The sequence below is a fragment of the Bos indicus x Bos taurus genome, chromosome 10 (genome assembly GCF_003369695.1).
Source record: "Bos indicus x Bos taurus breed Angus x Brahman F1 hybrid chromosome 10, Bos_hybrid_MaternalHap_v2.0, whole genome shotgun sequence".
NCBI classification, from domain to species: domain Eukaryota; kingdom Metazoa; phylum Chordata; class Mammalia; order Artiodactyla; family Bovidae; genus Bos; species Bos indicus x Bos taurus.
Genome location: NC_040085.1, coordinates 22862985 through 22876190, shown reverse-complemented (window position 1 = coordinate 22876190; position 13206 = coordinate 22862985). Strand labels below are relative to the sequence as shown.

Sequence of the window (13206 nt, the reverse complement as noted above, 5' to 3'; positions counted from 1 at the left end):
TCACATCCATACATAACCACTGGAAAAACCATAGCCTTGACTAGATGGACCTTTGTTGGCCATATCTTGTTGTAATATCTCTGCTTTTTAACACGCTGTCTAGGTTGGTCATAATTTTCCTTCCAAGGAGTAAGCGACTTTTAATTTCATGGCTGCAGTCACCATCTGCAGTGATTTTGGAGCCCCCAAAAATAAAGTCTGACACTGTTTCCACTGTTTCCCCATCTGTTTGCCATGAAGTGATAGGACCAGATGCCATGATCTTAGTTTTCTGAATGTTGAGCTTTAAGCCAACTTTTTCACTCTCCTTTTTCACTTTTATCAAGAGGCTTTTTAGTTGCTCTTCACTTTCTGCCATAAGTGTGGTGTCATCTGCATATGTGAGGTTATTGGTATTTCTCCCGGCAATCTTGATTTAAGCTTGTGCTTCTTCCAGCCCAGCATTTCTCATGATGTACTCTGCATATAAGTTAAATAAGCAGGGTGACAATACACAGCCTTGACGTACTCCTCTTCCAATTTGGAACCAGTCTGTTGTTCCATGTCCAGTTCTAACTGTTGCTTCCTGATCTGCATACAGGTTTCTCAAGAGGCAGGTTAGTTGGCCTAGTATTACCATCTCTTTCAGAATTTTCCACAGTTTATTGTGATCCACACAGTCAAAGGCTTTGGCATAGTCAATAAAGCAGAAATAGATGTTTTTCTGGAACTGTCTTCCTTTTTTGATGATCCAGCGGATGTTGGCAATTTGATCTCTGGTTCCTCTGCCTTTTCTAAAACCAGCTTGAACACCTGGAAGTTCACGGTTCACGTATTGCTGAAGCCTGGCTTGGAGAATTTTGAGCATTACTTTACTAGCGTGTGACATGAGTGCAATTGTGCAGTAGTTTGAGCATTCTTTGGCATTGCCTTTCTTTGGGATTGGAATGAAAACTGACCTTTTCCAGTCCTGTGGCCACTGCTGAGTTTTCCAAATTTGCTGGCATATTGAGTGCAGCACTTTCATAGCATCATCTGTCAGGATTTGGAATAGCTCAACTGGAATTCCATCACCTCCACTAACTTTGTTCGTAGTGATGCTTTCTAAGGCCCACTTGACTTCACATTCTAGGATGTCTGGCTCTAGGTGAGTGATCACACCATCATGATTATCTGGGTCATGGAGCTCTTTTTTTGTATAGTTCTTCTGTGTATTCTTGCCGCCTCTTCTTAATATCTTCTGCTTCTGTTAGATTAGAGAAGCCTAATTCCAAGACAGATAACCCCAGATTCTCACGGTGAAGTTACTGTCTGAGGCTGGCCAGTGGGAGGGCTCCATGCTGTGTGGTCATTCAGAGACACACTTTTCTTCCATCTAGCAGCCTCACTGTCCCCTAGGACAGGACTTCACAGATTTTATGTGCTTGTGAATCTCTTGAGAATTGTGTCAAACTGAAGGCTCGGATCTGATAGGTTTCTGGGGGTAAGTCTGAGCATTTGTATTTCTGGCAAGTTCCTACATGATTCCAGTGCTGCAGGATCTCACTTGGAGTAAGGAAACCCTTGGGATTGGTAATCCTTCCTTGGATCTCCACATCCCACTGGAAAGGGAGAGTATAGGGGCCAGCCCTGAAAGCAGTGGACATCACATCCACCCACTTTCCACTGGCCAGAACTCAGTCACATGACTCCACAACACTGCAGATGTGCCTGGGAAATGTAGGCTCTGTGCATAGGACGAGAAGGAGGCAGAGTCTGGTGACCACTGGGAAGTACCCGCCACAGCCAACAAGCACCCCAGAGGTCACTGAGATGCTTCATCTCCATCAGGAAGTACAGATGACCCCTAAGGACTGTGTTTGCATTTCCCCAGGGTGGACTGACCCATCTACATGCCCTTCACTTTTCAAGAAAAATTTATTGGGATATAGTTGATTTACAATGTTGTGTTAGTTTCAGGTGTACAGCAAAAGTGATTCAGTTATACATGTATTAGTTCTTTTTCAAATTCTTTTCACACATAGCTTGTTACAGAATATCGAGTAGAGTTCCCTGTGCTATACAGTAGGTCCTTGTTGGTTGTCTGTTTTATATACAATACTGTACATGTGTTAATCCCCAGCTTCAAATTTATCCCCCCATACAACGTTTCTCCTTTGGTAACGATAAGTTTGTTTTTGAAATCTGAGTCTATTTCTCTTTTGTAAATAAGTTCACATATCATTTTTAAAATTAGATTCCACATATGAGTGATATCATATGATATTTGTCTTTCTCTATCTGACTTAACTTCACTCAGTATGACAATCTCTAAGTCCATTGCAAATGGCAATGTTTCATTCTTTTTATGGCTCAATAGTATTCCATTGTGTGTGTGTGTGTGTGTGTGTGTGTATGCATGCCACATCTTCTTTATCCATTCATCTGTGGATGGACACCTAGGTTGCTTCCACATCCTGGCTGTTGTAAACAGCGCTGCAGTGAATGTTAGGGTGCATGACCCCAAGAAACGCCTGGTAAAATAAAGCCTGAACACTGTCAGCACATTCTTGATGGCATCGTTTATTTGTAGGTGATGTACTATCCCATTAGGCTATGTGCTTTTCAGAGCCTTTTTTCTCCTCCCTGATCCTATTGTATGTGGATTAAGCTCTACTTTCCTTCCGGCTTGACAGCAAGGCTCCTACAGCCGTCACTTCAAGGCAAAACAGATGAAAATGTGCGCTAGGCTGGATGATAAGTATTTAATTTCCTGGCCATCTATGGGCTCTTTTCTTAGAGGGACAAATTATCCTCTGGATTTCCAGTGCCACGGTCATATGTTTCATGGAGTGGTAATGGTGAGAGTCCTCCATAAAACTGCCTTTGCAGTTCTTTTCTGCCTGTCCCATTAATGTGCTCTGTATTTATTTGGAATGAAGTTGACATTCAGTGAGCCAGGTAGAAAACTGATTTGTGAGAATTATGGATACAAATCCCATCAACAACGTGAAGCTATCCAACCCCACTAAGCATGGAGTCTCCGGTGGCCACTTTGTAAGACTGAACTGGGGCTGCCCCCTCCTTATCAGCGCAGCCTGCCACGGTCCTGGCTGTTATTCATCCACTGCCGTTTGCACACTCCTCCCCATGGGGGAGACAGGGAGGAGCAGTGCCTGGCCCAGCATGTTTGCTCTGCCACGTTAGGAACATGAAATACGGATGAATGAGGATTCAGCACAAGGAGACTGGGCGGGCAGGCCAGTGCATGGAAGAGGTGGCCAGAGGCTGTTCCCACTTCCCTGGCAGCTGGCATATGAGGTGGTTTAGGCACAGCTCGTGGTGGATCTGGTAGATTCAGGGTCTGCCTGGTTTGCTCGCTCTTATGGTTGACTCTCACTCTACGGGGGAAAAAAGCAGGTGAAATGTTTCTGAATAGGTATTTCTAGGAAGATAGGGATATCTTAGCGAGCTTTCATGGTATCATAGCAGAAGACCAGCACTCGGAATCTGCCCTGTCGTCCCCTCTACCCGACCCATGCGAGGATCCCAAGCCTGCCACGAGCAAGGGACTTTAGCCAGATGGGAATCTGAGTGTCCTTCAGGAAGCCCTGTGTGAGTGCCTGCTGACCTTGTGCAGAGGGCCCCCAAGCCCAGGCAGGAGCACGTGCTTCAGCCTGAGGTCCATGGGGGCCCTCCCAGCACCTACCCTGAGAGGAAGTTGTTGCCTCACCTCACCCTAGTCCTGGACCTCGCTGGAAAAGAAACCTAGACAGGCTATCTTCAGAGCTCAGACTCTTACCCTCTTTAACAGAACAGTGACCACAGGTGGCGTGCCTAGTTTGGAGGGATGGGTCACAAGACTAGAGCAGAGTAGCTAGAAAGGAACCCAAACTCATTTCCCCAAGGGCCAGCAGGCACCTGGGCATCACTCACTCATGTCTGGTGAGGCAGGTGTGGCTTCCTTGACTCTGAACAGGTGCTCACACCTGTCACCTTGGCCCTCACCTTCGTGAGGCGGGCTTCCTTCCTGTGCTGTGGCCGTCAGGTCCTGCCCACTATGCACCCTCCTCGGGTCCTAAGGTTGGCTGGGGTGTGTCCTGCTGCAGGTTCTGGATGTGCTGTGTTCCCTCTGTCTCTGTGATGGGGTCGCAGTGAGAGCCAACCAGAATCTCATCTGTGACAACTTGCTGCCCCGGAGAAACCTGCTCCTGCAGACGCGGCTGATTAATGACGTAACAAGGTAAGGCCACCACCATCATTGCAAATGCCCATCTTGTCCCCAGAAAGGAAAGAAAGAGTGCTGATCTCAACTCCAAAGCCACCTACCCATCATCTCCATTCTGATGTGACCACATAAGATAAGACCAGCAAATATGCACATCTTTTAGTGCCTTGTACTCCAACCCCTTCAGCTGAATTTCTCAAACTTCTCCCCATGGAGTAAATACACCACCTGAGGACTAAAGAATTTGGCCTAAGGGAGTGATCTACCATGTTTTATTTTAAACATGAATGTATATCTTATACCTTCTTCATAACATATTTTATTTTGATATGCCAACATTTTTTTTTAAATCTTTTGATAGCATGGATGTCCCATGTTGAGACCATGGTTTCTTTTATCCTCTGGCACTTGGCCATTTACCCCCAGGGCCATCTGTGAAGTCCAGAATGGGCTCATGAAGAACCCTGGGAGTCATGAACTCACTGGACCTGGACTAGGGAGCAACTTCAGCAGCTCTCCACTTGGGCTCCCTCCCTACTCTGCAACGTGAGAAAATGACGTCCCCTCCAAAGTGCAGAGCAGGTTCGGGTCTGTGGACATCACACAGGCTTTCTTCTGGGTATCAGTCTGGTTCTTCCCTTGCCCACCCAAAATGGACACAGTCTTATCCCAGGACAGTGGACCTCTAAGAGTAGGATTCCAAGAAGAAAAACTCCAAGTGAGCATGCACGGGTTAAAACTCCCAAGCTTTTAACCATTTTTTTCTGGATACATTAGAATCTCTATTTCTTAACAGGGTTGCCTAATACTGATGTATCTGCCCCCCACCTTTTTTGTCATAGAGGTTGAATTTTTTTCAGCTTTATTGAGGTATAATTGACAAACAAAAGTGTAAGATATGCTAAGTATACAATGTGATGATTCAACACATATAAATATTATGAAAGGATTCTCTCTCCCCATGAAGTTAATTAACACTTCCATCACTTCACACATTTACCATTTTTAAATGAGAACATGTGAGTCCTACTCTCTTAGTGAATTTCAGTTTTATAATACAGTGTTATCAACTGTGCGTGCCTGCATGCTCAGTCACTTCAGTCGTGTCCCCATGTGACCCCATGGACGTTAGCCCACCAGTCTCCTCTGTCCATGAGGATTTTCCAGGCAAGAATATTGGAGTAGGTTGCTGTGCCCTCTTCCAGGGGATCTTCCCAACCCAGGGGTTGAACAGGCATCTCCTGCATTGCAGGAGGATTCTTTACTCACTAAGCCATGATGGGAAGCCCATTATCAACAAAGTCACCATGTTATATCCTCAGACTTTACTCATCTGATAAGTGAAAGTTTGTGCCCTTTTATCAACTTCTCGCTATCCCCCTGCCCCTACTCTCCAGAACTGCTTTTCATTTCTCCCTTTCTAGGAGTTGGACTATTTTTTTTAGATTCCATGTGTAAGCGATACTATGCAGTATTTGTCTGGATTATTTCTAATAGTGACTTCTTAATGCTTTTAAGAGGCCATTATTATTAATAATGCCTATGGGGAAAAGCTTAAATCAATTTACCAGAAGATGGAACCTGAGTAAGTCATTTCTTACACTTATAGAAAGAAAGAGGAGTTTGCAATCATACAACTCTACACGATGTTTTCAGCATCTTTACCTATGGTTGGCACTCAGTAAATGTGTGCTGCCTTGAATATTGGAACATATATCTTTTATATTTTATAACGGAATTAATGTTGTCCTGACATCTCCCACTAAGAACTTGATCAAGTGTTGGAGGCTTGAAGATTATTCTGCTTTAGAACAAGACAAAAATCATGAAATTGCCCTTGCTCTCAGTTTAATTGGGCTTTCCTGGTGGCTCAGACCATAAAGAATCCACCTGCAATGCAGGAGACCCTGGATTGTGAAGATGCCCTGGAGAAGAGAATGGCAACCCACTCCAATATTCTTGCCTGGAGAATCCCATGGACAGAGGATCCTGGTGGGCTTTGCGGATCCCATAGGGTCGCAAAGAGTCAGACATGACTGAGCGACTGTCACGTTCACTTTTTGGTTTAATTGGGCCCGTGCCTCCTATGGTCTGGTTCAGTTTGCTTTCCTATTTCTTAAGAGTCTGTAGGTGCCACCTGTCTCATGTTTAATTTCAGTATTCGGCCAAACATCTTCCTGGGAGTTGCTGAAGGCTCAGCACAGTACAAGAAGTGGTACTTCGAGCTTATCATCGACCAGGTGGACCCCTTCCTCACAGCAGAGCCCACGCATCTGCGGGTGGGCTGGGCCTCTTCCTCTGGCTACGCTCCTTACCCTGGAGGCGGAGAAGGATGGGGGGGCAATGGTGTTGGTGATGACCTATACTCCTATGGCTTTGATGGACTTCACCTTTGGTCAGGTGAGCACCTTGCCGGGGCTTCGGCCCCTGATTGTTCAAATGGAAATGGTTACTTCTTGTTGAAATGATACAGGCTCAAGTCTCAACTAAGTAGATGGTTAAGTAGGAAGAGCACCACATCTGAAATGAGACTGCCCTGCTTTTTTGTATGTATGATTTTATGTGTTTGTTGGCTGTGCTGGGTCTTTTGTATATATGATTTTATGTGTTTGTTAGCTGTGCTGGGTCTGTGTTGCTGCATGGGGTTTTCTCCAGTTGTGTGACAGGTGGGGGCTGCTCTCTGGCTGTGGTGCACAGGCTTCTCATTGTGGTGGCTTGTCTTCTGCAGATCACAGGCTCTAGGGTGCATGGGCTTCAGTAGCTTAGTTGTGGCACTAAGGCTCAGTAGCTGCAGTTCCCAGGCTCTAGAGCACAGCTTCAGTAGTTGTGGCAGCTACTGAGTTGAGTAGTGGCAACTACTCAGTAGTTGAGGCTAAGTTGCTCCAAGGCCTATGGGATCTTCCCGGACCAGTGATCGTACCCACGTCTCCTGCACTGACAGGTGGATTCGTTACCACTGAGCCACCAGAGAAGCCTGAGACTGTCCTCTTTTAAACCACAAGTCTGTACTTCAGTTACATCATCTAGTACAGATCCCTTAACTTTTCTCAAGCTCAGTGTCTGCTGCTTTACAATCCTAATTGCATGGATTTGTCAAGGTTACATGGGCCAACAGGAAAGGAGAAAAAGACTGAGCATTTATTGACTTTGCAGTAAGCTGCATATCTTTTGTACCTTTTTCCTCTCATTTTATCCTTACAATGACCCCCTACAGTGGATAATATTGATCTCATACTACAGACATGGAAACTGAACACAAAGATGTTTAGTTAACTTACTCTCAGTCATGCAGAGAAGCCTCCATATCTGACTACAAGTCTGTCATCTGGTGGCTGTAACATGCCGCCTTGTCATACACCTTATAAGGTGTCTGGATCTGTACCTGACACACAGTAGTTGCTAATCTCTTAAAAGATTTCAAAACTTCCTTTTTAAATATACAGTTACACTTTCCCCAGAAATGTCCGTGGTGGTTGCCTGTGGAGAAGTGAGTTGGCTTCTGAATGGGTGGAAATGTAAGACTAACCCTCATACTTTTACCCACAGCAGAGGCTCTACCCCTCCCCTCTCCTATCTACAGCTTGTCTTATCTGTATCTTTTGCAAAACTGGAACTGGAGATATAGTGTTCCTTATAGAAATTTCTTAGGTAAGCATTGTGCTGTGTGCCTCTTGCATAAGGAACCAGGACATACAATCCTCTGTAAATCCAGTACAAGGGGAAAGTTTGTATGTACAAGGCAGACCTATGTATTTTCATTTGTAACCAAGAACTACAAAATCCATCACATTTTCCTCCTCCTTTTAGCTTCCAGCTGAAACCAATAGCTCAGGTCCTAGTGACATGTTTCTTACAGTTGATCTTTACTTTCAACTGATCAATATTTTTTAATATTTGTGCTATTTTATATTCAGTATAAACATTTTTTTACCTCTTAGGAATGATGCAAATATGTTTGTTTATATACGTATCTGGGATCATTTATAAGAAGAAATTGCCTGATTCTGTGTTTTGTGTATCCCAGGGGACAGTGTGTTGCAGACAAAAGTGGGTACAAAATGGCAGGATGATAGAGTGAAGTGAATGTCTTGTTCTCTTATCCTCACAGTTTAACTTTCCATTTCATGAGGGGTGAAGGTGGGTCTTCTCTGGATTCACAGAGCCCCACTGTAGAGGCATGGTTTCTGTGGTCATACAGTTGTAGTAACATTTAGCTTAGGTTATCATCAGATGGCATAAGGATCTCAGAAAGTTATCTCTGGGGAAGTGATTTGAAAACAAAAAATCACTATTCTCATATACTTACAGCTCCTGAGTTTAGTAAAATTGAACCTGTAGGGGGATGAGTGGGGTTGATGAGAGAAAAGTGTTGCCCACTGCCTGCTGGTTGCTGCTCACTTCCTGCCCTCTCTTCACCACAACCCGAGCATATTCTCTGGATCCCAGGTGCATGCGCTCAGTTGTGTCCAACTCTCTGCAGTCACATGGACTGTAGCCCATCAGGCTCCTCTGTCCATGGAATTCTTCAGGCAAGAATACTGGAGTGGGTTGCCATTTCCTACTCCAGGGGATCTTCCCAACCCAGGGGTCAAATTTGCATCTCTTGCACCTCCTGCATTGGCAGATGGATTCATTACCCCTCACTACCTGGGAAGCCCTCCCTGGACCCCAGGCTTCACTCATGGAGAACTCTGGATTGACTGAGGCAATATGAAGTCTACCAAGACCCTTAGATGGAGCAGATTGGCCCCTAGTTTCAAAGAAAAACCAACCATTCTCAAAAAAAAACCACATTTATTCCATCTTTTCCAGATTTCACAGCCCTCCATGGGGCACTTGACATATCCCTTTATAAAAATTTGCAAAATAAATGCAACAGTGAGTCAGGAGGCAGAGAACCCACAAATTGCACATCCAGAAAGCACTGCTGTCAGTGCATTTTAGGACCTGGACGTCCATCCTGTTGTAGGATCAATCCATCCTATTGTGTGTCATTCCAGGAATGTACAATGCTCCCTTTTTCCTTCTTATCCAGTCAAGACCAGAAATCCAGGTGAATATTACCCACATAGTAATATAACTTCACCTAGGAGCATTTTGGGGGTCTTCATCACTCAATCTTCAGCATCTGGTGAGATGTCAAGAAACCAGCATCCATAAAATTGGCATCTTTTATGCTCACTAAAATGCAAAGCTTCCTTGGGTCTGGGCATCATTCTGAATTCTCCAACTTGCGCCCAGGTAACATTTATCTTGCAGAAGGCAAAACAGGTAAATATGTCAGCGTGTGCACCAGTGGAAGAAATAAGGTTTCTGTTAATGACTCCCACCAGGACAGCAGTGAATTTTGGACTGTCTGATGAAGAGGTCTAATAGTTGATGGAGAAATGAAATGGAAGTGATGCTCCGACTTACTACAGGAGAGAATAGAGGGTGGCTAGGGAGAAATGGTGGATACTGGTCTGACCATTTTTCTTCCTTTCTTGAGATGTAAATGCCTGGGTCCACTGCCTGTGTTTCTTATTGGAGTATAGTTGATTTACAGTGTTAAGTTAGTTTCAAGGGCACAGTGAAGTGCATCAGCTATACATATATTCACTTGGGTTTTTTTTAGAGTGTTTTTCCATATAAACTGTTACAGAGTACTGAGTAGAGTTCTCTGTGCTACACAGCGTATTCTTATTAGTTATCTATTTTGTATATAGTAATGTATACATTATCAATCCCAATCTCCCAATTTATCTCTCCGCCCCCCAATCCCCTGGTAACCATAAGTTTGTTTTCTACATCTGCGCCTCTACTTCTGGTTTGTAAACAAGTTCATTGGTACCCTTTTTTTTTCAGATTCCACTTATAAGTGACATCATGTATTTGTCTTTCTCTGTCTGACTTACTTCACTCAGTGTGACAATCTCTAGGAATGGGAAAATGTTTGTAAGTGAAGCAACCAAGAAGGGATTAATCTCCAAAATATACAAACAGCTTATTCAGCTCAATATCAAAAGAATGAATAATCCAATCAAAAGATGAGTGGAATATCTAAATTGACATTTCTCCAAAGAAGACAAACAAATGGCCAAAGGCAAATGAAAAGATGTTCAACATCACAGTTATTAGGGAAAAGCAAGTCAAAACTGCAATGAGGTATCACCTCACACCAGTCAGAGTAGCCATCCTCAAAAAATCCACAAACAAATACTGAAAAGGGTGTGAAGAAAAGGGAACCCTCTTATACTATTGATGGGAATGTAAATTGGTACTGTCACTAGGGAGAACAATATGGAGGTTCCTTTAAAAAACTAAAATTAGAACTACCATATGACCCAGTGATCCCACTACTGGGCATATTCCCAGAGAAAACCATAATTCAAAAAGATACATGCACCCCACTGTTCATAGTAACGTATTTTACAATATCTAGGGCATGGAAGCAACTTAAATATCCATTGCCAGATAAATGAATAAAGAAGATGTAGTACATATGTACAATGGAATATTACTCGGCCATAAAAAGAACAAAATAATGCTATTTGCCACAGTGTGGATGGTCTATTACCTTTAAACTTATCTATATGCATAAATTAAGCCACAGCCTTGAGCTGGACTTTACTACTTATTAAAGCACAAAGGATGTTGCTGAAGTTGGAAAGGATGGCAGAGCCCTTAATACTTTTGTCAATAGAGAAATTTAAGAAGCAGCAGTGTGACTTTGGAGTTATCCCTGGGTTTGAATCCCAGCTCTTCACTTACTTGGTTTTTTTGACATCAGGCAAATTACTTAACCTCCCAGATACTTGGTTTCCTCAGATGAAATGAAGATGATACAAGACTTTTAGGAAATTTAAATGAGATGAAGGATGTGAAGTTCTTGACACACACTAAATACAAAATAAATATCTCTTACCTACTTGCATTGTCTATGAAGTCAACTATCATAGAGATCAAGTGCAGAGTTCCGGGTACCTCCCTCGAGACCATGAGATTAGCTCCATCCTGAGAGGAAACAGAGCCCAGGTTCCATGCTGAATGGGGAAGAAGGTCTCAAAGTGACATCCTGGGAAATATGAATGAGTTTTTCCTCTGTATAGGAGGAGGGCAGCCTCCATAGGTCTTCACCAAGCCTATGAAGTTTCTTTCAATCATCAGCTGTACAAATATCCCCCATGTGAACCCTGCCCAACCCTCCCTACAGGCTCCTGAGTCAGCCCAGCCACTGTGAATATCCTTTCAGAGGAACGGCTCTTTTCTTGTCCTCGCATCACTTTCCCTCTCCTGATACAGCCTTTACATATGTAGCCTTTCAGAACTGCAGTTGGGGGTGAATTTGGCTCTCTCCAACCAGTCCATTCTAATGGAGATCAGTCCTAGGTGTTCTTTGGAAGGAATGATGCTAAAGCTGAAACTCCAGTACTTTGGCCACCTCATGCGAAGAGTTGACTCATTGGAAAAGACTCTGATGTTGGGAGGGATTAGGGGCAGGAGGAAAAGGGGATGACAGAGGATGAGATGGCTGGATGGCATCACCAACTCGATGGACGTGAGTTTGAGTGAACTCCGGGAGTTGGTGATGGACAGGGAGGCCTGGCTTGCTGCGATTCATGGGGTCACAAAGAGTCGGACATGACTGAGCAACTGAACTGAACTGAGCCTATATAGTAGGGCTTCCTAGGTGGTTCAGTGGTAAAGAATTTGTCTGCCAATGCAGGAGATGCAAGATATGGGGATTCAACCCCTGGGTTGGGAAGATCCCTTGGAGTAGGAAATGGCAACCCAATACAGTATTCTTGCCTGGGAAATTCCATGGACAGAGGGGCCTGGTGGGCTACAGTCCATGGGAGTCACAAAAAGTTGGACATGACTGATCATGCACACACATGTACACATACACATACACAGCCATACAGTACATCACTGATTAGGGAGCAATTTCATAGGAGGAAATCACACCCCCTCTTCCCTTGTTGTAAATTTTCCCCTTGAAAATTTTGAATAAGCAAAGGAATTCACCTTCTCAAGAGATAAAGTGATACAGAAAGTAAATGAATGGGATAAAATTCTTTGCTGATTCCTTAGCACTTCTGACTCATCAGGACAATTTGATGAGAGGGCTCCTGCATCCCTACTAGGACGAGCTCCAGGGTATTGGTTCATCTATCAAAACACAGCCCACTGTGACTTGGACTTTTCCAACCACAGTGCTATATGTAGAGGATTCAAGAAGTTAGCTGTAGGACACCACAGTTTTGATGTATCTGGATCTTCTCTGTTTCCAAATGCCTGAGTATTTGTGTTTACGTTATAACACCAAACTCTGCGGTGCCTGGGGCGATGGAGATGCTGAGTGTCAGTGTTTCCAATTGTCTACATGACTCATCAGAAGAAATAAAAGCCTGCAGTAACACATCCTTAGGTTCATTTGAAGATGTGTGGCATGTGATTAAGTGGCTTTTTCCTTCATCTTAAAATTGCTAGGCTTGGAATGGCCTTTCCAAGCCCTCTGGGACCTTCCAACGGTCCTGAGCCTGTAAGTCAGGGGTTTTCTTCAGACTTACAGAAGCTGCAAGTCTTCCCAGACTGTCCCAATAGGTGGTCTCTAGGATTACTCAGAGTTCCTAATATCTGGCAAAGCAGTTAAAGTGATTGAGAAATACTCTCCGTGTCATATTTGCTTCTCCTTTCTACAGGATCACATGCCTGTTGGTTGTGCCAAAAGCATCCAGTACATTTTAAATGTATTTGAAAGTGCCTGTTTAGAGCATGGTCTTTCAGTAAGATTTACTGATTTTTCAGTAACTCAATTTTCAAGTCACTTTCCTGGACTCAGTCCTCAATGCTATGATTCTCTGTACTGTTGTTTTTACCTAATATTATAAAGGACATACTATCCCAACAATATGCTAGTAAGCTTATCTCCTATTAACCTAGTAATGGAAGTGTCTGGAGTTACACGAGCAGTAGAAATAGCATTTATTGTAGGTTGCACTGTGTCAGGCTCTTCCAGTTACTCTTATGGAATAATT

At 43.7% G+C, this 13206-nt stretch overlaps 1 protein-coding gene across 5 annotated transcripts in view; it reads left to right on the top strand.

Moving 5' to 3' along the window:
* RYR3 (ryanodine receptor 3) overlaps positions 1-13206 on the top strand; it is a 557802-nt gene that overhangs the window by 306716 nt on the left and 237880 nt on the right. For all 5 annotated transcript variants that reach the window (XM_027553458.1, XM_027553456.1, XM_027553457.1 and 2 more), the window contains 2 exons: positions 4068-4201; positions 6345-6586. In XM_027553458.1, the coding sequence (XP_027409259.1) occupies positions 4068-4201; positions 6345-6586 (376 nt within the window). The remainder of the gene's footprint in view (positions 1-4067; positions 4202-6344; positions 6587-13206) is intronic.